A 25,655-nucleotide genomic window follows, 5' to 3' on the forward strand; every position below is an offset into this window, starting at 1 on the left:
ATGAGCCCGCAGGCCCGCGGCGCCGGGGAATTCCGCCGCCCCGCCCCCGCCCGCCGCTCGCCCGGCCCGGCCCGCGGCCCCCCGCAGCCCCGGGCGCCGCGCGTCCTGCCCGGCTTGCGGCCCCAGCCCCTGCGCCGGTCGCCCGACCCGCGATCGTCCGCCGGACTGTGCCGCCTGGCCACCGGCCTGCCCTCGTGTGTGTTTTGGTCTGGGCCGGCCTCTGGGCCGTCCGTCCCCACTGGTCGAGCCATGCCGAGTCGCCGCGCCGCCAGACCGTCCACTGCGCCGGAGCTGGGGGCCTTGGGTAAGCGGGGCCAGGCTGGAGTTCAGGAGAGGAGTCTGTGGCGGGACTGGAGATGCGAGGGTTCTGGGGGACCCGGACTAATCTGGGGGTTCCTACAGGAGTCTAGGGGTTTTGCGGGGAGAGTGTGAGGGTTTGGGGGACACTGTATTAGAGGGAAGGAAGGAGGCAGAGGATGGTGACGGGGTCCGGTGCAAGGTAAGAGAGAGGCGTCCCACTACAGAGTGAGGAGGGGGCGGGGCCTGACCCTGAGGCAAAGAAGGGGGCGGGGCCCGACTCCGGGAGGGGTGGGGCTGGGAGCTGCTCCTGAGGGGTAGGGACCCGGCCAGACTCTGAGAGGGCGAAAAAGGAGGGGCTTGGCTCACATGAGGGGCGGGGCCTGACTCCAAGAAGGAAGCAGTTTCCTACTCAGAGTAAGGGGCAGGGCCTGGGCGAAAGTAGGGGGCGAGGGCAGACTCCTAAAGAGAGAAGGGGCGGGGCCTGACTCTGGTGGAGAGAAGAGGGAGGGCCTGTTCTGGAAGAAGGGCGGGGTCTGGCTCAGAGAAGAAAGAGGGGGTGGGGTTTGCCTCGGAGAGTAGTGGTCTGAGAGGAGAAAGGGACAGGCTTGACACTGAAAAAGTGAAGGGGTAGGGTCTGACCCCAAAAGAATGAAGGGGACGGTGGCTTTCCTAACAAGTTGAGAAGGGCTTCTCCGGACCCGACCTTTAGGTAAAGAAGGAGCGGGGCCTGAGTGTGATGAAGGGTGGGGTGAGTGACAAAAACAAGGGGACCAGTCCACGAGTTAGGGAAGGAGGCAAGGACAGACTCTTTGGGCGACAAAGGGTCAGTGCCAGGAGAGGAAGGGGGTAGGGTTGAGAGATTCTGTGGGATCCTCATCATCTCCTGAGACTTGCCTCCCTCCCTGCAGGGTCCGCGGACCTGTCTTCGCTCTCGCTGGCCGTTTCCAGGACCACAGGTGAGCAGCCCTCCACAGTTCCTGCCCACCTGCACACTCAGGACGGGGAAGGGGGGACTCCATTGGACAGGCCTCTGTCTGGGGGTTTCACCGAGATCCACCTGAGCTTCCTTGACGGTGTCCCTCCCTGCTGGTTGAGATGGGGGTTCCAGATGCCCCTACCTCCCAGGTAATTAGGCGCTGGATAAAACTAAGCACCTATTCACATTCTAAGGGGAGTCCTCTATAGAGATTCACCGTGGTAGTAAAAATCTCCATCTCCGGCTTTGGGGCTGGGATTTACATTCTGGTGCCACCCCTTCCCCCTCACTGTGTGAATGCCTACAAGTCATTTCCCCTCTCTGGGCTTCAGTGTTCCTCATCTGTAAGATGGGCATAATATCAGTACCTCCCTTTTAGGGGATCCAGAGGATTCAGTGAGCTGATACAGGTAAATTTTCAAAGCAGTGTCTGGCACACAGCAAAGGCTCAATAAATGTTAACTGTTAGCGGTATAATAATAATATAATACAATAATAATAACTAGTATTATTAGGCAGTCTGTAACAGTGGTTCTTAAACCTTTGTGTGCATCAGAGTCACCTCGAGAGCGTGTTAAAACAGATTGCTGGGCCCCATCTCCAGAGTTTCTGATTCAGTAGGTCTACGATGGGTTCTGAGAGTTTGCATTTCTAACAAGTTCCCAAGAAATGCTGAGAACCACTAGTTATACAGTCCCTCAGCCTGTGCCATCCAAAATTCAGTGCTGCCCAAAGACATGCAGAATCATGGCCAAATGACAACATCCTCTCTCTTATAAATGTGCTGAGATTTGGAGGGTAGGGGTGAGTCCACATGAAAACTCAGTGGCCCCAGAAGGCTGCGTCTGAGCTTCTCTCTGGAGGTAGAATCTTGGGATGGCCCCTAGAAGTGCTGGCCTGGCTGTGGAGGAGACTCTGTGGGTTCTCTCACAGGTCTGTGAGTTGGGGGGTGTTGAAAGGTGGGAGGTGGTATTTGGGACGGGTACTTCTCAAGCGCTGGTTCTGGGCAGGAACAAGGCTGAGACTTTTCTGGCCTGAGACCTAGATCTTTGGTTTCAATTGAGGTTAATTTCTGATGTCACCCATTCAATAAATATTTATTGAGTATCTGTTCTGTACCTGGCCTGGTGCTGGGCAGTGCTGGGGACTCATCAGTGACTAAGACAGCCTTGACTCTGCCCTCATGGGGTTCCTTACCTAGATGTGGAGGCAGACATGTAAACAATAAACTAAATAATTAAATTATAAAATGTGATAAAGGTTATAAAGAAATCTTGGGGTCAGTGACATCGCTTAGCAGGGTGGGGATGGGAGGCCTGCTTAAATAGAGTGGGAGGGAAAATTTCTCTCATTTTGATGGGCCAGATACATACTGGGCCCTGGGTATACAGTGGGGATGAGGCAGACATTTCCCCACTCTGTGGGACTTACTATAGGAGACAGATATGAATCACTGTAACGTAAAGTAATGTAAAATCCCAATCATCCCATATAAATGATAAAACAAAGACACCTAACTGTAAGTGACTGGAGTGGGGATTCTGGGGGCTACCTGGGGGTACAGTGGTCAGGGAAGACCTATCTAGGAGGTGACATTTGGGCAGGGAACTGAAAGAAGAGGAGGAGGCCATGCAAAGAACTGGAAGAAGAGCATTCTGGCAGAGACCAACCTGTACAAAGGCCCTGAGGCAGGAAAGACATAGCTGGCTTTCTGCTTTCACATCTCCTCAAGCGTGGCCTACCCTGGCTGCCCCTGGATGGCAGCAAGTCTGCGTGGGAGGTTGGGGGATGGAGTGCAAGGTGTTATTTGAGCTGAGCTCTGAATAAGGAGAGGAAGTTCCCAATATTCCTGGCTGAAAGACGATTTAAGATACTGATGTTAGCTAAGCTTTATGGAGGACCTAAAGTGGTCACACCCTGTGCTAAGCAATTTTCCTGTGTGATCCTGAATTCTCACGTTAATGCCTGAGATAGGAGCTCAGACTTCATGTTATAGAGAAGGAAGCTGAGAGAGGTTAAGCAACATGCGCCAGGCCACACAGCCAGTGAGTAACAGCTGGGATTCAAACCAACATATGTGTGACTCCACAATCCGTGCTCTGAAACTACATCTTCCAACATGCCCATTTTATAGTCATACCAGCTGAAGCCTTGAGAGGGGAAGTCCATAAAATAATGTCTCCCAACATCTTGTTTAAGAGCAGCCAGCTTTTGTGTAGCATTTACTATTGCAGCAGTTCTAGTGCTTCCCGTGTAGTATTAGCCCATTTAATTTTCACAGCAGCCCAACAAGGCAGGCATTATTATTGTGTCCATTTTATAGATGAAGAAACCAAGGCACAAACAGGTTACATAATGGGCTCAAGGCCACACAGCTAGCAAGTAGCAGAGCCAGAATTTGAACTGAGGTTGTCCAAAGCTCTGGCCACTGCTGCCCAGGCCTCAGTTTCCCCCTACGTCCTAGGTGGAACTCCTTGAGGGCCCAAAGTCTAACCTGTCTTTGGGTCCCCAGGGCATCCAGCACAGATTGCCTAAGAAGGGTTTTCCAAGTTGAAGTGACTTGAGGTTGGCCCTGCTAGCGATCTGCAGCATGTCCCTTCCTCTCTCCCAGCCTCAGTGTCCCCATCCACCAAGTGAGGGTGTCTTCCCCACCCTGCTGACTTCACAGATAGCATGAGATAAGGGGTGCAGGAATACTGTTTTCCCAGGAGCAAAGGTCTGGCCGTCAGGAGCCACTCCCTGAGAGTGGAGGAGGAGGACAGGTCTGGCAGCGGCAGTGGTCGGTGTCTGAGGCCAGCGCGGGCAACCCTAGGTGGGGCGTCTGGGCCTGGCTTGCCCTCCCTTGCTGTGTGGCTCCAGGCTCGCTTACTCCCTCTGGGTTTCCCCTTGTCCTGTCGGTGGCATGAAGGGAGGTTGGTTTCGGTTTCTCCACAGCCCCTTTAGGTCTGAGCTTTCCTGAGAGGTGATCAGGGCTTCCCCAGCATTACGGTTACTCCCCCCTCAGGAAGCGGGGATGAATCCAGGATGGCGGGTGGGCACCGATGGGGGACTGGGCTAGATGCAGAGTGGGCAGCTGCCTGGAGGTGGAGGATTGGCTTCCTGGGATCTTCAGACACCAGCCAGTGACCTATGGACCCCTAGGGTGGGCTGGACCCCTAGGGAGGAAACACCCCTGCATTTTGTTTAGAATCTTGGCTTCATTTTCCCCCTGGTAATAAGACCCTTGGCTTTTCCTCAAATTCTCAACACTTTATAATCCCTAGCCTAAATGTTTTTTGGTAGGCATTTGAGGGGACCCTGACCCTGGAACCCCAATATTGGGGGTTAAAGGGAGGGTAGCCCCAGAGGGGGAGATGGGTGCTAGGATTTGGTACCCCAGGCAGTCAGCGCCCAGTTGTCCAGGATGGAGGATGTCGGAGGGGGAAGGGTACCCAGATGGGATATGGGTGGGGAGTCTGTCTTAAAAGATAAAAGTCTTGATCACTTACTGGACCTCACCTTTCTCTTTCTCTTTCTCTTCCTTCCACAGATGAATTGGGTGAGTATCACACGGCAGGTTTGCGGGGAGGCTGGGGAATCCAAATGCTCACAGACAGGGAGCTTGGTTTTCCTTGTTGGGGGGTGGGGGGAGGGTCCCAGTGTGACTTCCAGGACTGTTGGGGAATTTTAACAAAGTCATGTTCCCAGGATATTAGCAGTGTATGACACTTAGCAAGATTCCTCATACCCTGTTTCCCCGAAAATAAGAGCCGGACAATCAGCTCTAATGCATCGATTGGAGCAAAAATTAATATAAGACCCGGTCTTATATTATATAAGACCTGGTTTTATAGTAAAATAAGACCGGGTCTTATATTAATTTTTGCTCCAAACAATACATCAGAGCTGATTGTCCGACTAGGTCTTATTTGCTCTTAGAGCAAAAATTAATATGAGACCCGGTCTTATTTAATTATATAAGACCGGGTTTTATAGTAAAATAAGACTGGGTCTTATATTACTTTTTGCTCCAAAAGACACATTAGAGCTCATTGTCCAGCTAGGTCTTATTTTGGGGGAAACAGCATATGTCATCTGCCTTTAGTGTCGCTATTACTACTAATGTTCATTCCTTCAATGAATTGTATTCAGCCCCTGCCACCTGCCAGGCACTGAGCATTCAGCCGCAGACCAAACAAAGTCCCGGCCCTCCTAGAGCTGACATTCTAGTGGGGAAGACAGTAGGAAAAGGAATAAGGGCTAAAGGCTGGGAAGGAAATAAAGAGAAAGAGGGAGAGATGGCTTGCGGAAGACATCAGATGGGGCTTTTCTGAAGAGGTGACATTTCTGCTCAGATGGGAGGATGAGAAAGGGCCAGCAGGGGTTGAAAAGGGGGAAGCATGAACAGGCAGCCGGGGGAGCAAGTACACCACCCTGAAGAGCCCCCGCAACAGAAAAAAGACTGGATCAGGGTAAGAGAGGGACAGGGGCGGGCCCAGGACAGCAGGGGCCAGTGCACATAGGCTCTGTGGCCAACCACGGTCAGGCGCGTGGGGTTTTGTTTTATTTCTGAGATGAATGGAGTTTGGGGATGGTTGGTTTTACACGGAGAAGATATTCACTTTGACTCTAAGGGAGATGGAAGGCGCGGGAGGCTTCTGACGGCTGCCAGACAGGGTCTGACATGAGATCCCTCTGGCTGCATGCAGGGGACAGACTGGAGCAGGGGCAGAGATTCAGATGGAAGTCAGGGAGGGCAGACCAAGGTGGAGGCAGTGGGGACGGAGAGACACTTGAGATAGAGGCGGAAGAAAGTCACAGATGGGACTTGCAGACGTAGGTTCAGGAGCAAGTAATGCAGATGCACACTCTTCCAGCTTGAGCATTTGGTGGTTGGTGGTGCTATCACAGAGCCGAGGGGACCTGAGGGTGCAGGAGGGAAACCAGACAGCTCCCCTCCCCCCCCCGGGTTTCTGGCCTTAAGAACTAGGGGGTGCTGTTTGCGAGAAGCAAGGCAAGGGCTTTTTTGTGTTCGGAACTGACGCCCCTGCATTCGGCCCACAAGAAATGTCTAGATTGAAATGAATGGATTGGACAAGGCGAGGACGGCCCAGGTCTGGGGTCTCCAAGCCTTTTCTTTTATAACCCGCGTTACCCCCGGTGTTTTTTGCTTCTCCCACAGAGATCATCGACGAGTACATCAAGGAGAACGGCTTCGGCCTGGAGGGGGCGCCGCCGGGCCTGGGCGAAGGGCTGCCGCGCCTGGTGTCTCGCGGGGCGGCCTCCCTGAGCACCGTTACCCTGGGCCCCGCGGCGCCCCCGGCCACGCCGCCGCCCTGGGGCTGCCCCCTGGGCCGGCTTGGGGCCCCGGCCCCGGGGTCCGGGCCGAGGCCACACCTGGTCATCACCGAGCAGCCCAAGCAGCGCGGCATGCGCTTCCGCTACGAGTGCGAGGGCCGCTCGGCCGGCAGCATCCTCGGGGAGAGAAGCACTGAGTCCAGCAAGACGCTGCCCGCCATCGAGGTGAGGCCCGCGGGCCCGTGGGGCTCGCGCTTCCCCCACCCCGAAGATTCTCATGCATGCATTTATTAATGTATTTGATGGTGGTTATTATTATTACTGTTGCTGTTGTTGGAGCTGATAATACTATCACTTGGCCTCAAATTCGAAAGAGCTCTCAAAGAAAAGCCTTCTTCCCGGCAGTTTGGCAGTATTGACCCAAATTATCATTGCCTGTTAAGGCAGGGTAGCTTCCTGGGTCACAAGCGAGGCCTTAAGAATCAGACTGCCTGCTTTCGAATCCCTGTGGGGCCATTTGTTAGCTGTGCAGCCTTGGACAGGTTACTCAGTCCCTTTTTGTCTCGGTTTCCTCCTCTGCAAAATGGGATAATAATAATAACCGACCAGCAGGGGTTGTTGGCAGGAGTGAATGAGTTAATTATACACGCTAAGGACCTCCAACTGTGAAGTGCTCCATAGAGATGAGCTACTAATATTATCATACCATCATCACGCTTAGGCTGGGCCTTTCCACCTCTAGGAATTTATCGGGTAGCTATGCCTGCATCTGGGCTCAAAGAGGGATGTCCATGGTCATCCACTGCGGCCTGGTTTGTATAGAAAAGACTTGGAAACTTGAATATTAAGCAGTAAACTATTCAGTAAACATCTACACATCAGAAGTCTATGCAGATGTAACAAATATATCTGTGTATGTGTGCAGATAAATATAAATAACTATAGTTAATACAGAAAAATTTTTCAGTGAAGACTCCCTTGGGTACTGATGTGGAAGTCTCTCCAGGACATATTAATAATCTTCCCCCTCCAAATTGAGTTGCAGAACCCTGCTTGGAATATTGTACTATTGTGTTAAAAGAGGGAAAAATAAGACTTTGTATTTGTATTTGCGAATATGTGCATAAAGAAACTCTGGAAGGAAAGACAAAAATTAATAGAGGTAATTACTTTTGGGGAGGAGTGTTTAATGGATAAGGTACAGGTAAGATTTTTAAACTGTATGGATCTTTATTTTGTTTTAAATTTTTGAATCATATGATGTGGTTAAAATGTTCAAAAATATAAAGATTCAGAATTTGAATTAACAGAATTTGAATTAAGTTAAAATGAACAAAAATTCCCCAGAACCTGTGGGCTGGTTCTCCCCTAGAGGTAACCATTGTTAGCAGTATCCTTCCAGAAGTATTTCATGATCATACAGGCAAGTATATACATACATATACTATCCCCCTCTTTGTACGCAGAGAGGAGCATAACATATATACAGATGGTTCCAGACTTACAATCTGGTTCGACTTACGATGTTTTTGACTTTATAATAATGCGAAAGCTATACGCATAATAAATTATATGAGATATTCAACACTTAAGCAGGCTTTCTGTTAGATGATTTTGTCCAATTGTAGGCTAAATGTAAGTGTTCTGAGAACATTTAAGGTAGGCCAGGCTAAACTGTGAAGGTTAGGTGTATTAAATGCATTTTCAACTTAATGATATTTTCACTCACAATGGGTTTATTGGGGCATTTTTTAATTTAAGAATATATCTTGGAGCTCAGCTCACATCAGCATGTGTGAAGCTGCCTTATTCTCTTTACCATGGTATCCTGTTGTGTGGACATGTGGTAATTTATTGTTCAGTCTCCTGTTGGTGGGCATTTAGATTGTTTCCCACCACTACAAGCAGGGCTGTAGAGAACAACTCAGTTCATCTATGATTTCCTTCATGTGTGTCACTCAAATAAGTTCTGGAAGTGGAATTGCTGGTCAAAGGTAATTGGATGGATATTGTCCAATTGCCCTCCCTGGGTTGCATCCATGACTGTTTCTCCCAGCGGTGCCAGAGAGGCCTGGTTCCTTGCTCCTCGCCAATACGGAGATTTCCTGTGCTTCTGGATCTTTGGCTAAATGTTTAGTGAATCTGAATTGTGTACTAACTATTCCACTGCGCCAGCTCCTAGCCCCAGCTTTCCCCTGATCTCCAGCCTCCTCCCTGGTCACCAACTCCCCGTTTCCTCCCACCACAAGGCAGCCAGAGGGGTCCTGTTAAAGTCCCCATCTGCTCCTCTCCCCTGCTCAGAATCCTCCCTTGGCTCCCCAGTGCCCTCAGGAGGAAGCCCAAGCTCCTTCCTAGGCTTCCAAGACCTCTCATTGTCTGGCTCCTGCTGCCCATTTCCCACCAGGCCCTCCACACGCGCCACCTTCCAGCTACCTAGCCTTTGCCCATGCTCTTCCTCCTGCCTGGAGTGCTTTTCTCCTGCACCCTGGTCACCTCCTACTCACCCATGAGGCCTCAGCTCACCTCACGGATGCCTCCCCTGAGTCCCGCAGCAGGCCTGAGCTCCCTCCTGTGAGGTCTCCTGCCTTCCTCTCCCTTCATGGGATTTGTACTCCTGGGTTTGTTTGGGGGATTAGCCGAGCAACCCTGTCCTTCCCCAACAAGTTGGGATTTTAGGGTCAGGAATGCTTGAGTTTGAGTCCTGGCTCTGCCACTCAGCAGCTGTGTGAATTGAGGCAAGTCCTGTGCTTCTCTTGGCCTCAGTTTCTTCATCTGTAAAATGGGGATGAAGCTCCAGCCCCCGAGACGCCATGGTAGCATTGGCTGCTGCTCCCTTTACACAGCTAGATTGTTATAGTTGTTGCGTGTGATTTGGCTCCAGGTATTGTGGCCAAAAGCAGCCTATAGTCAGCCAGACATGCTGGTTAAAAGGATGATGTCGTTTGAAACGTGTATTCCCAGTCACTGGATTTTCAGGCAGGGGCAAGTGTAGTGCATTGACAGGCAGTCATGGCCCCTTATCTATCTTGAAGCATTTTCCCTGTTTTTTCCATTTGGTAGGAGATTTTTTCAACTTCATGTCTCCGCTTGTTCTTTTGGAAAATTTATAAATTTCCATAAAATAGACCAGAATAGCACAATGAACACCCATCTTCTTTTTGTTTTATGTGTGTGTGTGTCTCTCTCTTTACATAAACATTTATAGAGGGAGATTGGAAAGTGAGTCGGAGATATGCTAATACTTCACCCAAAATGTTTCAGCGTGTATCTCTCAAGAACAAGGACATATCCCTACATGTAGGACCTATAGAGTCTAAACCCCGTTATCACACTCTAGCAACTTAATATTCATACAAGGCTATTATCTAATATTAAGTCCATATTCTAATTATCCCAGTTGTCCCCAAAATATCCTTTATGGCTGTTGTTTGCTTGTTTAATATCCAGTCCAGGATCACGTGTTGCGTTTAGTTGTCAGGTCTTGCTATGGTCTGAACGTTTGTGTCCCCCTCTCACACCCCCCAAATTAACATGTTGCAATCCCAACCCCCAGTGTGTGGTATTAGGAGGTGGAGCTTTTGGGAGGTCATTAGGTCATGAGGGTGGAGCCCCCCGTGAATGGGATATGTGCTCTTATAAAGAGATCCCACAGAGCTTGCTTGCCTCTCAGACTATGTGAAGACACCGGGAGGAACTGGCAGTCTGCACCCCAGAAGAGAACTCTCACCAGAGCCCAACCATGCTGGCACCTTGCTCTTGGACTTTCAGCCTCCAGAAATGTCTATTGTTTATCAGCCACCCAGTTCATGGTATCTTATTATATGGGCACGACTGGACTAAGGCAGCTGGCTTTGGTGCCCTTTGATCTGGGTCAGTTTCTCAGTCTATCTTTGTGTTTCGGGATGTGGTCATTTGTGGAAAACAGGACGGATGTTTTGTGGAACATCCCACATTCTGGGTTTGTTGGCTGTTTCCAGATTAGATCAGGTTATTCATTTTGGCGGGAACACCCCAGTGGTGATGCTGTGGCCTTCTCAGTGTCTCCCATCAAAGGACCTGGGGTGGCAGTTTGTGCTGGTATGTGATGCTGAGTCGGGTCCCGTGGTTAAGGTAGTGTATTAGGTGGCTCGGGCGGCCATAACAAAATGTCACAGACTGGGTGGCTCGAACAACAGAGATTGATTGTCTCACAGTTCTGGAGGCTGGACGTCTAAGACTGAGGTGTCGGCAAGGTTGGTTTCCCCTGATGCCTTTCTCCCTGGCTTGCAGGTGGACCCCTTCTCGCTGTGTCCTCACATGGTCTTTCCTCTATGTCACACTTGTCTGGTGTCTCTTTGGGTGTCCAAATTACCTCTCCTTATAAGGACACCAGGCAGATTGGGCTAGGGCCCACCCTAATGGTGTCATTTTAACTTAATCACCTCTTTAAAGGATCTGTCTCCAAATACAGTCACATTCTGAGATACGGGGAGGTTAGGGATTTAAATATAAATTTTGGGGGACACAATTCAGCCCATAACGTGTGACCACCAGGCCTCTCCTTTGTAAAGGTACAGCTTTCCCTTTGTAATTAGTAAGTTATCTGTGGAGTGATTGTTGTAGGCTGTGTTTTCCTCAGCCTTTTATTTCTATGTCTTCTCAGGCGGTTATTTTGACTCAGTGTTGGTTTTGATTTCAGAAAGTTAACAGTAAAGGCCCAACTATAGGGGATGACCTGTTTCTGAATCTGGATTCAGGTTTCTCATCTCCATCTTTTAGAGGAGGAAATTGAAGCTCAGAGAGGGTAAGTTACTTGCTCAGGGGCACACAGCAAGTTTACTCTAGAAATTACTGCCATTTACTAAATGTTCCTATGTGCCAGGTACTTAATGATACGATCTTATAGTTAAGGACAATAAGTCCAGAGAGGTTTATCACACAGATGGCCAGTGGTGGAGCATGGATTTGGTTCCAGGTTTGGCTTACTCAAAGGCCTAATGTGTCCATCGTCTTATGTGACATCTCAAAGATGAAAAGCTTTCAGGCCTATGTCTTCATGAATTCTGAGAGTGTTGACCCTGAGCGCTTTAGAATCTCCTAATATTACAAAGAGCTGTTTAAATAAATGGTTTTAATCCTATCTGACTCAATGAAATGTACAGATAATCATACCAACTTCTCATAATCGTCCCCAGAATCCATAATGCCCTAAATTTAGTATGAAGGAGAAATAAAAGGAAAATAATACAGCATAATAAGCACATTTTTTTCAGTATGTAAATGCTCAGGCACAACCCCAGGGAACCATAATGAAGGTGACAATTGCTTTTGATTTCATTAATACAGTGGCCACGAATGCAGCCTCCCCTGGCCTGGTAGAGTTGGTGACTTAAATGCTACACCCAGGGTTGCTGTTAGTGATGGGATTTAATGAAGTGGCACACAATTCTCAGTCTAGACAACATCCAGTCTTCTTTCAATTAACATGATGGCTATAGTCCTTGCAAATTCAGTGTATTTTAAATTACGAGAAAAAATACTATATATGTAAAACAGTGCTAGGTTCTGGACTGTGATCATTTTCAACAGGTTTGTCACTGACATGAGTGTCGGCGGGACGTTCAGAAGTCTTGCAGGACTTGTGTGGGACTGTCCTTGGTGTGTAGGCTGTGTAGCATCTCTGGCCGCATCTACTGCCTTCTGAGGGTCCTCGTCACAGTGTCAACCCAAATCGCACCCAGTATCCCGAACGTCCGCTAGAGGGCAGTATTACCCCCCACTGAACCGCACGGGTCCATTATTTCATAGGCACGGGCTTTTGAAGTTCAGAGCAGGATCCCAGAGGGTAACCCAAGAAAGCCAAGTCGCCCCGTGGGTCTGGGCCCATGGTCTAAAGGAGCTGGTTTTAATCCGCCGCCGCCTGTGGCTGCTGAACAGGAATTTGGCCCCGATTGCCACAATTTTCCTTTTTTAAAAAGAGAATCTGGAAATCTAGAATAACATATCTCTCATACCTTTTAAATGTAGGCTCCAAATTTTTCCCAGCATTTATCAAAAAATTTTTTTTCACTTTTTTCTAGTTTTTTAAAGTTTCATTGAGGTATAATTGATATACAAAAATTATGCATATTTAATGTATACATTTTGAGATAGGGTTGTGTTTTGGTTTTTTTTTTGGTTTTGTTTTTTTAAGGATTGTATAGCTCACAGTGGCCCATGCCGGGATCGAACCCGCAACCTTGTTGTTATTAGCACCACCTCTCTAACCAACTGAGCTAACCAGTCACCCTTAATGTATACATTTTGATGAGTTTGGGTGAAAATTTTCAATCAATAGAAAAATTAAAAGAATAGTAGAGTAAGCACCTACCTGTATACCCTTCGCCTATATTTACCGGTTGACATTATGCCTCATCTGTCGCTCTCTCTCCATTCACACACAAACACACACGTGTGCCCACACACAAATGCACCCGTTGTTTTTGCTGAACCATTTGCAAATGAATTGTAGATGTCATGTCACTTCTAGATACTTCAGTGTGCATCTTCTAAGAGTAAGCTCCTGCACGGCTGCAATACCGTTGGTACCCCGAGGAAAATTAGCAATTCCACAATATCATCTAATATAGAGTCCGTACTTAGATTTCCCAGTCGTCCCAAAAATATGTTTAATAGTTGTTTCTTCCCACTCAATCCAGGATCCGATCAAGATAATATGTTACATTTAGTAGTCATGTCTCTTTAGTCTCTCTCTTTTTTTAAAAATTGAATTATATTTAAGTTATATTTTATCTTAAAATAAAATTTATATTACAATTATAATTAGTAAGTGCAAACTTTTAATTTTGAAAATTTAAATTTAATTGTAATTATTCAATTCAGTTTATATTTTAATAAACTTGGAAAATAAAGTTAATATAAAGTTAATATTTTATTAAATTTATATTAACTATATATTAAGTTATACTTTATCTTAATATATACATATATATTAAGAGCAACTCTTACAGCTCTGAATTTTTGCATACATATAAACTGTGGAATTACCATCCAGATCAAAATACATTATTTGTTTTTCCGTAACTAAAAATATGATGCCCATCTTTTAATTGTTTTTTAGGACACTGATATTTTTGACCCACAATTTAGGTTTTTCTGGTGTTTCCTCACTGTTAAATTCAGGCAATGCCCTTCTGGGGGGCTGTCACAGCAGTGATGCTGAGTCCTTCCCAGCCATGGGGGTGCCCGAGTCACTTAGGTCCAGTACTGGTAATGCTGACATGGACCACGTGGTTAGTGGTGTCCACCGGCTCTCTCCACTGTAAAGGCGGCCTTCCTCCCCTGGTCACTATTAGGTTATCTGTTGGCCATGCTTGGAGACCCTGTGTGCCTCCAATTTGTAAAAGTCTGAATGGCCAAAGGAAGCACCTCCATGGGGCAGCCGTTACGTTATAAGGCCCCCAGGCCACAAGTTGGAAGCCCCAGGTTTAGGATCTCAGAGGGGTCTTAGACAAATACCCTAACACCATCCTGTGGGGAGAGGGGTGGGGAGCTACCCAGGGAGGCCACAGGGAGTTTGGATGGGTGCAGGTATCTGCGATGGGACCCCCAAAAGAGCACCTGTTTTCCTGCAGCTCCGGGACTGTGGAGGGCTGCGGGAGGTGGAGGTGACCGCGTGCCTGGTGTGGAAGGACTGGCCTCACCGAGTCCACCCCCACAGCCTCGTGGGGAAAGACTGCACTGACGGCGTCTGCAGGGTGCGGCTCCGGCCTCACGTCAGCCCCCGGCACAGGTACCCACCCCTCCCCCTTGGTCATGGCGATTCTGAGAGGCTGAGGATCACCCAGGAGAACCTTAGGGCCGGGGCAGCTTAGCCAGATTCTCCCTGTTGCATTTCCTAGATGGGGAAACCGAGGCCTGGGGGTGGTGGGGGTCTTCCCCAGGCCTGGAGCCCTGCCCCACACACATTTACACATTATAGTTATCCCCATTTTGTAGAGGAGGAAACTGAGGCTCTGAGAGGTGAAGGCATGCAGGTAGCCAATGGCAGAGCTGGGATTTGACTCCAGACCTGACTTAAGGCCCATTCTTTCTCTCACTTTGTCATGTACATGTTTTTAATACAAAAAAAAATTAAAAGGTTCAGAAAGGGTGGGCAGCGAAAAATAAATGTCCTTCCTTCTTTGGTCTTCCAGGTACCAGTGCCCCTTCTTGGAGGCAATTAAAAATACGCTATGCATAGATATATTGTTTATGCATAATTATTTTTTTCTCCCTTTATAAATGGTAGCAGACACTTGCACCGCATTTTTGTGTTCCAGTAAGTGCATCTCGGAGATTGTTCCTATCAGAACGTTTAGAGCTGCCCTATCCTTTTTACTGGCTGCATCGTATTCCGATGTGTGGGTGTACACAATGACGTACTTGAACAAGTCCCCTATTCACAGGCACCTACGATGGTTCCAATCTCCTAAGGCTCTATGACTAACTGTGCTGCAGTGAATGGCTTTCTGTGTAGATCATTTCTTCTCTAGGGTAAATTCCTAGAAATGAAATTGCTGGCTCCAAGGGTATACATGTATACTTTTAGTGATTTATACATTTAGTCTCTTTTGTTCCCTGCTATATCCCCCAGTGCCTAGCACATGCCTGGCACACAATAGTGCTCAGAAAATATTTGCGGAATGAATGAATACTGCCAGATCGTCCTCTAATGTGTAATTGCTGGAGCACTTTACAGCCCCACCAGCAGTGGGTGAGAGTACCTGATTCTCCACAACCACACCAGCATGGGGTATTAGCAAATGTTTTAATCCTTGCTGTTTGGATGAGTTAAAAAAAAAATTGGCATTGCATTGGTATTTAATTGGTAGTTTTCTTACAAATGAGATTGGTCAGTGTTGTCATGTGGAAAAGATAAGGGGTGTTCCTAGGTTCTCTCAAGGATCCTTGACACCCCTGAGAACTTCAAACCTCAGACACCCCCCCAAAATTGGGACCCCTGGGCCCAGGGCACTTCAACCCCGAGTCTGTGAGCCCTGAGGCAGCATCTGCTGGAGCCCTCCTGTGCGTTAGGGCCACACCTGTCCCCTTGTGAGTACCTCCTTTATCCCCTTCTCTCCCCCCACGCAGCTTTAACAACCTGGGCATCCAGTGTGTGAGGAAGAAGGAGATCGAGGCCGCCATTGAGCGGAAAATCCAGCTCGGCATTGACCCCTACAATGGTGAGTCCCTGTGCCCGGCCTGATCATCTCGTTCCCCGAACCCCTCTCCCCTCTGCCTGCCCCATCTCCTCACCTTCCCGGGGCCCCACCATCTCCTCCAGCCTAGCGCTTCTCTGTCCCGTCCCCCCACCAGGCTCTCCACCCACACCTCACGCAGCTTTCCCTTGTGTCTCCCACAGCGGGGTCCCTGAAGAACCATCAGGAGGTGGATATGAACGTTGTGAGGATCTGCTTCCAGGCCTCTTACAGGGACCAGCAGGGACAGATGCGCCAGATGGACCCCGTGCTCTCTGAGCCCGTCTATGACAAGAGTGAGTCAGGGTTTTGTGTCCATAGATTGTCCTTGGCTGCAGGGACCAGAAAGCCCCACGTGCAAAGGCACAAACGAATAGTGAGTGAATCCTTTATTTTTCTATGTCTCACTTGTGAAGTCTGTTCCTGTGGATTCGGCTGCTCAGCAGTATTGGGGCCCCGGTTCAGCAGCTCTGTGGTTCTCTTTGTTTTTCCCTCATAGTCATGAGCTGGCTGCCACAGCTCCAGACATCACGTCTATATTCAAGGCATGATGGGCACTGTCACCATGTATGGTGTGCAGGCGGTATACTGCCCAATTCCAGGGGTCAGCATTTACTATGTAGCCAATGGCAACAGGCCTCCTAGTGTTGTAGAATGTACAACCTGTACAGCTGTACTAGGCAGTCCTAGGGAACAGGCAGCATGAGCAGTAATATTTCTCTCTTTGATAGACAAAATAATATATTCCCCAGAGTGCCCCTGAGAGATTTCTGCTTATATCTCGTTGACCAGAACTTGGTCCCCTGGCCACCCTCTAGTTGCAGGGGAGTCTGGGAAAGCAAGTATTTAGGTTTCTTATCCTTTATAGAGGGGTACAGGCATGGAAGAGGGGATTGGGAATGGCTGGTAGGTTTTAGCAAGCCTGCAGTGAATACCACAACATCAAAATGGGGAAGGATACTATTTCAGTCAAGGCTTTTATGGATGCAAATGATAGAATTTCAACTCAGATAGGCTGAAAGAGAAAAAAAGAATTTGTTTGTTCCAGTAACTAAAAGAATCCAGAGGTAGCACAGTGCTCCAGGTCTGGCTGCATCCAGGTCCTCAGAGATGTCATTAGGGATCTGTCTCTTTCCGTCCCTCAGCTATGCATCCTCCACGTTAGAGTCGTTCTTGGCAGTGCCCTCCCAGGCAGGAGCAAAATGACTGTGTGTGACCAGCTTGGCACCTCTCCTCCACTCCCAAAGAGAGCTTCTCTTACCCAACGTTTTTGCTCAAAGTCTCAGGGCTGTCTCTCATGGGCCTGGTTTTGGGCATGTGCTCCTCTCTGACCAATCAGCTGTGGTCAGAAGGAGGTGATAGTCTCATTGGCTGGGTCTGGGGCCCATGATCAATGCTGAGCTAGGGAGTGGTCTCAGCCCCACCCAATCAAACCCGTGACTCAGATGGGAGGGTAGTCCCTCGGAAGAAAATTGGGGGCCTGTTAACAGAAGAAGGGCCAGAACTGCTAGATGGGCAAAACGATAGGTGTCCACTACAGATTTCAGGCCATTAACCTCCATCTAAGAATTGTCTCTGACCCTTGCCCTCGCCAACTCTCCCTGGGGTCAGGGTCTCCCTTTTGGCCAGACACTCACCAACCTCAGCATGAAGACTTGTGATTGTCCATTAACCCCTCTTGTCTGAGCATCTTCTTTTAGCACCCAGACCACGGGTTCCACGAGGGTCAGGCCCGCTGGCTTCTCTATTTCCCACCTCCCCACAGCCCCGGTGGGCACCCACGGGGCACCTGGTAGGGATTTGATGACTGAATTCTCTTCTTCCTCTTACTCCTTCTTCCTCTTGCTCCTTCCCAGAGTCCACAAACACGTCCGAACTGCGGATTTGCCGAATTAACAAGGAGAGCGGGCCATGCACGGGTGGCGAGGAGCTCTACCTGCTATGTGACAAGGTGCAGAAAGGTGAGGGGCCAGGGGCAGCGAGCGGCCAAAGGGGGGTCTGGCAACTTGAGGGGGTAGCCAGGGAGCCCAGGAGGGTGAGAGGGTGAGCAGGAGCTGGCTAACAGAGGCAGTGGAGTAGAAGGATCTAAAACTCTGGTTTTGGAGTCAGACACAGCCGACTGGTTCATTCGCTTGCTGCGTCACTCACTCGCTCATTCACGTACAAAGATGGAGGGCCATCTGTGCTGGCCCACGCTCAATGCCAGGCAGGCCTTACCATCACAAGCTCACTGTCTGGGAGACTCTGATACTAAAATGGTGGAGTTGCACAAATAAATGCTTTATGATGGTTGTGATAAGGTCTGTGGAGGAAGAAAGCAGAGGACAGGAGAAACATCTCCATGTCACTCATGTCTGCTCAAATGGTCCTTCTTCACATAGCGTTTAAAAAAGAAAACTTCCACTCAGGATTGCCTATCTGCAGAAAAGGCAGGAGGGAGCCTTCCCTTTTACTGTGTATATCTTTTCTGCATCCTTTGCGTTTTCTATCATGTTACTCTATTTTAAATAACATCACCACCGATAGTAATAAAGAGCTAATTTATCTTGCTCTTACTATGTGTCGAGCTCTGTTGTAAGCACTTTGCATGCATCATTCATTAGATCATCTAATCACCTCATAGTTCTATGAGGAAGAGCCTATTATTATAATACACATTTTACTGATGAGGAAACTGAGGCACAGAAAGGTTAAGTAACTTGCTCAAGGTCACACAGCTAGGCAGGAAGAGACAGGATTTGAATCCAAGCAGTCTTTGTTGTTCATCATTTCTTCTGGGAGGAAAAATAATAGAGTGTTGAAAAAAAATTCAGAAAGATGGTGAAAAGGTAGTATTTGGAGAAAAATTATACTGAGAAAGGAGATAGAGAAGAATGGCTGGAGGGGTTGTGGGGCACAGTTTTACTTAGGGGGACCATGAAGGACCCCTCTCAGGAGATGGCATTGGAGCCACGAAGGATCTGTGTGGCTGTGTGGAGAACAGTGTTCCAGCAGAGGGAACAGCAAGTGCAAAGGCCCTGAGGCAGAAGCAGGTCTGGTTTTTGGAGGAACAGTTAGGCCAATGGGGTAAGAGGGCAGCAAGAGGGGAGGAAAGTGGGAGAACCTGCCACAGCCCCAGGTTGTGTAATTATATACTTAAGGTCTGTCTCCCTCACTGGGTCATCAGGGCAGGACCTGGCACTGTCCTGATGAACTGCTGGGTCCACAGAAGCACCACAGAAGCACCACAGTCGAGGGCCAAGCACATGTGAGATTCTCAGGAGAAAAACTTTTTTTTTTGCCTACAAGGTTCACTCTTTTTTAAAAAAAAAAAAACAACAAAAAAAACCATTTTAAGCATTTTAAAGTGTACAGTTCAGTGGGATTTAGTATACTCACAATGCTGTGCCCCCACCACTATCTAGTTCCAAAACAATTTCATCCTCTCAGAAAGAAACCCCGTACCCGCTGAGCAGTCACTCCCTGTTCTCTCCCCCTCCAGCCCCTAGCAACCACTAATCTGCGTTCTGTCTCTATGGATTTGTCTATTCTCATTTCATATGAATGGAATCATACCATATGTGTCCTTCGTGTCTGGCTTCTTTCACTCAGCATGATGTTTCCAAGGTTCATCCATGCTGTAGCTTCGTTCCTTTGTATGGCTGAGTACTATGCCATTGTATGGCTAGACCACATCCTGTTTATTCATTCATCTGGTGATGAGCATTCGGGTAGTTTACACCTTTCGACTATTGTGAATGATGCTGCCATGGACATTTGTGTACAAGTTTTTGTTTGAACACCGTCTTGAATTCTTTGGGTATATACCCAGCAGTGGGAGGTTCTTATAAAATGTTGAATGAATGAGCAGATGATTATTGGATGGCTCCTCTGTGCGGTGCCCTGTGCTGGGCAGGGCTGGGACAACAGCAGTGACAGACAGGCCCCCGCCCTACCTTCACAGGGCTCTCAGTTCAGTGGGAGGTAAAGAAAGAGATACAAATGATCCTCGTGGATAATGCTGAGAGGGAAGAAGATAAACTGCTGAAATTGAACAACAGAAGCCGAGTCATGGTCCAGGCATCTGGGAAGGCTTCCCAGAGGTGGGGACATGCGAGCTGAGATCTGAGGAAGGCCATGGAGATTTAGATTGTTAGGGGTCTGGGACTTGAGCGGGGGCAGAGAAACCGTTCCAGGTGTGGGTGAGTGACTGGAGGCAGGTGTGAGTCCTGTTCCATCCTTCCTTCACTGGTTGATCGCAAGCGGGTGACTTCCCCCACCTGCGCCTCCATTTCCTCATCCCTAAAATGAGTCACTGGTAGGATGATCCAGGATCCCAATTACCCAAGAACTACGTACACTACAAAGAATTGGCACTTATTGAAGGTTTTCTGAGTGCCAGACCTGGAGCGAGTACTTTGCATAACGCTAGTAGGAACACTGGTACTTAACACGGACTGAGCACCTATTATACACTAAGCCCTGGGCTAAGTCCTGTCAATGGAATTAATCCTCCTAAATCCTGTGAAATAGGTACTGTGGTTTTTTTCTGGTAGGATAAGGAACTTAGGCCTAGAGATATCACCTAACTTCTCTAAGCCCTGGCAGAGCTGGTGGTGAAGAACTCTAGCCTGCATGGGTTCCCATCTTGGCTCTACCACTTGCTGGCTGTGTGACCTTGGACAAGTGACTTTACCTCTCTGTGCTTTTGTTTCCTCCTCTATAATAATGGGGCTCCTAAAAGTACCTACTTCGTAGGGTTATTGTGTGACTTAGAGGCAATCTGTGTGTGTCTGACACAAATAAAGCCTCAGTATGTGATGTTAGCATGGTGAGAGGCAATGCAATAAAACAAGAAAAAGAAGTAGCAGGCAGAGTAGTATACTGAATTCTGACTGTTTCCTACCAGCTGTGTGACCTTGAGTAAGTCTCTTAACCCCTCCATATCTCAGTTTTCCCATCTTTAAAGGGGGTGTGTAGAAAAGAGTTAACATAGCAGATCTGAGACTGTTACCCTTTGAAAGGCCTGTTTACACAAGGTTGGCCCTTGGCTGACTTCTGGGAATTTGTATTTTGAGAGGGTTCCCAGCATACCCTGACTGATAAGAGTGGTTCACTGTGCCTACACTGTTTGTGTGAGCAATCCGGTTCGTGTGGAACACCGGCTTAGCTTCTGTGAGTCTGGAATTTTGGTATGTGCCAGGCAGAGGATGTTTAGGTGACCAGCCCCCAATAAAACACCCTGGGCTCTGAGTCTCTAAGGAGCTTCTTTGATAGACAGCATGTTGTGTGTGTTGTCACAGTTTGTTTCTGGGGGGAATTGGTATGTCCTATGTGACTCCACTGGGAGAGGACTCTTAGAAGCTTGAGCCGGTTTCCTTTGGCCTTCGCTCCAGGCACCTTTTCCCTTTCCTGAGTGTGCTTCGTATCTTTTTGCTGTAATAAATGAGAGCTGAGTGTGACTATATACTGAGTCCTATGAGTCCTTTTCATGAATCACTGAATCTGACGGTGGTCTTGAGGCCCCCTGACGTGGTGGGAATATTAATTTTACCTGTCTTTTGGGTTAATATATAATGAGATAATATATAAAAATTCATAAAACACTTAGTGACTGGTATATAGTAGGTGTTCAACAGAAGGTTAGCTGTCACTATGATTAGTTTTATTCTTAGGAATATTAATATTGATTTTGGGGGAGACTGAGTGAGTTGGGGGCCTGGTGGACCAGTGTCCTGGCTCAGCTGATGTCCCCACTTTCCCGCAGAGGATATATCGGTGGTGTTCAGCAGGGCCTCCTGGGAAGGCCGGGCTGACTTCTCCCAAGCCGATGTGCACCGCCAGATTGCCATCGTCTTCAAGACACCGCCCTACGAGGACCTGGAGATTGTTGAACCTGTGACAGTCAACGTCTTCCTGCAGCGGCTCACCGACGGGGTCTGCAGCGAGCCTCTGCCCTTCACGTACCTGCCTCGGGACCATGGTAACCACAGCAAGCCAGGGTGACCCACGACCCCAAAGACCAAGTCTTTGGCCTTGCTTGGGGCGACCCTGAGGGGAAAGGGGAAAAGGCAGAAGTAGAATGCAGGCTCAGAGCTGCACAGACTGGGGTTCGAATCCCAACTCTGCTACTTACTGGCTGTGTGACCTAGGCCTCTCGGAACCTCAGTCTCCTCCTGTGCAAAATGGAATTAACAATACTACCCACCTCAAGGTATTTTGGGAGGATTTAATCATTCTTCCCCTCATCGTGTCTGCTCACCTGGCCCTGTGCTGGGTAATGCTGGGCCACAGGGGTGACCAAATAGCCCCAGCCCTGCCCTCATGATTCTCATAGTCCTGTGGGTGGACAGACCCGTTCCCATACAGTGGCAACAAGGGTGGGCAGGACTGGGATGGAATTGCTCAGGGGATTCAGATTGCATAGAGGGGGCATATGACCCAACCTTAGGGATCAGGGAGGGCTTCCTGGAGGAGGGGACGGCTGAGCTGAGGATGAGTGGATGACTAAGTAGTTCTCCAGGGAAGAGGTGGGAGTTGAGGAAGAATGTGTTAAGCAGTTAGAACAGCAGGTACAAAGGCCCTGAGGCAGGATGGTGCCTGGGGTATTCTAGGAACAACAAAGTATGGCTAGAAGTGGATTTGGGTTTCATCCTGATTAAGACGTGGACATCTATTGGAGTTCGTTGGCCAAGAACTAGAACAGCTCATCAAGTTTAAATGGTCTCTAAAATTCATTCTCAATCATTTTAATTGATGGATTACTTTGTCCCTGATATCTCCTGAACAGACAGCTACGGCGTGGATAAGAAGCGGAAACGGGGGATGCCTGATGTCCTTGGGGAGCTGAACAGCTCTGGTGTGTCCCTTCTGCCCCTTCCCCTGGGAGGGGATGACTGACCCCACTGCCCTGTCCTGCACCAGGCTGGGGAGGAGGGGCTGTTGGGATTCCAGTGGTCCTCATCTCTGCCTTCCCTCAGACCCCCACGGCATCGAGAGCAAGCGGCGGAGGAAAAAGCCGGCCTTTCTGGACCACTTCCTGCCCAGCCACAGCTCAGGTGGGTCCCAGCTGTGTGCCCCTGGGGTGAGCCAAGGGTGAACTACAGCCCTGCCTTTCGGGCCTCTTCAGGCTGCGCAAGAGCTCCCACAAGGCCCGTGATGGACCACTTAGCGAGCAACATAAAATGGGAATAGCGGTTCTGGACACAGTCAGGAGGCTCTGATCTCTGCTGGGCCATTTACTTACTGTGTGAACTTCTCCAAGTTGCTCCACCTCTCTGAACCTCAGTGGTGCCCCTGAAGTCCCACCACATACCTACCTTATTAGCCTTTTAAAATTTAATGCATTTATTTTACAGACACTGTATGACAGGCCCATAAGTGCTTTGTGTGTATTTTCTCATTTGATCTGTACAATCACCTTACAAGGTGGGTGCTGTCATCCCACCAGCCCCCGTTTTACTGGTGAAGAAACTGAGGCCCAGAGAGGTGTGTCTCTTGTCTAAGGTCACAGTTACTTCCAGGGGGAGCAGGGAGTTGCATCTGGGAGTCTGTACAGATTTATGATGATGGGTGTGAAACAGGTAGCAGGGAATATCCATGGATAAACGGGGGTGGTTGTCAGAGCCAGCCAACCTTGAATTCAGATCCTGTCTCCAGCCAACCACCTTCTGGCCTCTTCTACCCCTGCCTTCACCTCAGCTCATGCCAGCCTCCTGTTCCCATGAACTCCAACCCTATCTGGTTGCCATCAGAGGCTTCCCACTAGCTCTGGGAATGTTGTCCTCAACACGCCCACTGCCCCAGGGCACCCAGCACCCAGCCAGCCACCAAACCACTCAGTCTGCCCAGCCTGGACCACTCTAGCCAGTTCCACCCTGGAGGATGCAAGTACCACCTGTTGCCCCCCACCCCACTGCAACAGGTAACCAATGAATGCCCAGCAGCTCTGCCCCTAGCAACCACCAATCCTAGCCCTCTTCATTAGCCTTCAATCCCCAATCTCCGAAGCCCTTCCTCATCAGCCAAGGGCCATTCGTCTACTTCCCCTCATCACTCCAATTTACCAAGGTGTAAGGCCCACTCTCTCAGCCTTGGGGCAAAACTGCCCTGGCACTATTGGGTAAGGGTTAGGAGCGTGCTCTCTGGAATGAGACTCAGTTTGAATTCTGAGGCCACAATTTAGTCACTGTGTGGTGTCTTTGGGCCTCAGTATACTCATCTGTCATGTCAGATGGAAATCCTACTTCTCAGGGTCCTTTCTAGAATTTATTGAGGTGATGTGACAGTTGTTTAGCATAGTGGCTGGCACAGAGTTAGTGCCCATATGCTAGGAACTTGCCAGAAATCAGGAATGCCACTGCATTTGTTATGATCATGTTTAACTGTATTCACAGCAAACCCCAAAATAACAGGGGCTTCAACAGGACAGAACTTTATTTCTCCTCTCACATAAACACAGCCCAGAGGTAGGTGGCCCAGGAATGGTTTGGTGGCTGCATGATCATCATAGTCCCGAGTGACTGCCTTTTTCAACTCACAGTTTCTATCTCATGGTCCAATATGGCTGCTGCAGCTCCAGCCATCATGCCCACATTCCAGCCAGCAGAACTTAGTCACATGACCACAACAAGCTGCAAGGGAGGCTGGGGAATAGAGTCCCAGAAGCCCTGTATCTCTTTTTGAGATAAGCATAATCAGCCTTTGCTGGCGAGGTTTGTCTTGTCTCAAAAAGAAAGACTCTCCTATAATCACTCTTACCATTTTACCTTCCAATCTGGGGACTGATGACTTCTCACAGATCTCTCATAAAGTGGCGATTTCACTTTTTGGGTTGTCTCTATATTGGGGGGAGGAGAGGGCTTTTGAGCCTTTTCTTCCTCATTCGTGGGGAAAACTCCCCAGCACTGCAGGAACATGGTTTCAGCCCTGGTTCTCCTTAGGATTAAAGGCCACGCTGATAATGCATTTAGCATGGGGCTGGCCATTGGAGTTAGCACCTGGCTAGAAGTTGACCCTAAAGCCCACCACCCTACTTACTTCTCTCTCTTCTCATATCTGCAGGCCCGTTCCTCCCACCATCAGCCTTGCTGCCAGACACAGACTTCTTCCCCGGCACCGTGTCCCTGCCCGGCCTGGAGCCCCCTGGCGGCCCAGACATCCTGGACGACGGCTTTCCCTACGAAACCACGGCCCCCACACTCTTCACCATGCTGGACATGCTGTCCCCAGCGCCGCCACTCGCCAGCGCTGTCCCGGGCAACGGGGTTGCAGGAGCCACGGTCGGGGAGCCTCCTGGCCCCGAGCCGCTGACAATGGACTCATATCAGGCTCCCGTCCCCGGGGACGGGGGCACTGCCAGCCTTGTGGGCAGCAACATGTTCCCCAACCAGTACCGCGAGGCAGGCTTTGGGGGCGGCCTCCTGTCCCCAGGACCTGAGGCCACGTAGCCTCCGCGGTGAGAAGGAGAGGCTCTGGGTGGGGAGGGAGGTGAAAAGGGCCGTGCGAACCCAACCAGGATGTCCAGCACCCCCATCCCCTTGGACCATCTTTGGTCAGGTCTCCCGACCTTCTCATCCTGAATCGGACGTTTTCAGCACTGGCGAGAAGCTGCGCGGCACCGATTTTCCCTGAGCCTGTTTTACAAATGAGAAAACTGAGTCCGGAGGGGAAAGGGATTTGGCTCCCGTGCACTAGCTTGTTAAAGTCCCCACAATTGGGGACACCTTCTCCCGGAGGATTCTGAAGAGTGTACATATGGGACGAGGGTGCAGATCCCCAGCCCTCCATCCGCATGAAGGTGGGGGTTGGTTGTTTTTTCAGTCTTCCCAATAAAGATGAGTTTTTGAGTCTCGGGGTTCTCGTCTCCTCGGCTTGGGAAACGCCCCACACCCTTAGCACAAAGC

At 49.2% G+C, this 25,655-nt stretch overlaps 1 protein-coding gene across 1 annotated transcript; it reads left to right on the forward strand.

Annotated features, from left to right (window-relative positions):
* RELB (RELB proto-oncogene, NF-kB subunit) lies at window positions 1-25,598 on the forward strand. The gene is made up of 12 exons (XM_033129259.1): window positions 1-304; window positions 1,209-1,256; window positions 4,806-4,814; window positions 6,438-6,778; window positions 14,167-14,324; window positions 15,665-15,756; window positions 15,936-16,067; window positions 17,628-17,732; window positions 21,518-21,733; window positions 22,541-22,609; window positions 22,731-22,808; window positions 24,814-25,598. Exons 1-12 carry the CDS (start codon window positions 1-3, stop codon window positions 25,197-25,199), a joined length of 1,938 nt encoding a protein of 645 aa, XP_032985150.1. The 3' UTR covers window positions 25,200-25,598.
* The last annotated feature ends 57 nt before the right edge of the window (window positions 25,599-25,655 follow it).

The sequence above is a fragment of the Rhinolophus ferrumequinum genome, chromosome 15, assembly GCF_004115265.2.
Source record: "Rhinolophus ferrumequinum isolate MPI-CBG mRhiFer1 chromosome 15, mRhiFer1_v1.p, whole genome shotgun sequence".
Taxonomy (NCBI): domain Eukaryota; kingdom Metazoa; phylum Chordata; class Mammalia; order Chiroptera; family Rhinolophidae; genus Rhinolophus; species Rhinolophus ferrumequinum.

What these genes read in the sequence shown, in the direction of transcription:
- RELB (XM_033129259.1), top strand. Translation starts at nt 1, where the DNA reads ATGAGCCCGCAGGCCCGCGGCGCCGGGGAATTCCGCCGCCCCGCCCCC. An exon ending in CACGTCAGCCCCCGGCACAG is followed by an intron (nt 14,325 to 15,664) that starts GTACCCACCCCT and finishes CCCCCCACGCAG; the next exon opens with CTTTAACAACCTGGGCATCC. An exon ending in GTACCTGCCTCGGGACCATG is followed by an intron (nt 21,734 to 22,540) that starts GTAACCACAGCA and finishes TCTCCTGAACAG; the next exon opens with ACAGCTACGGCGTGGATAAG.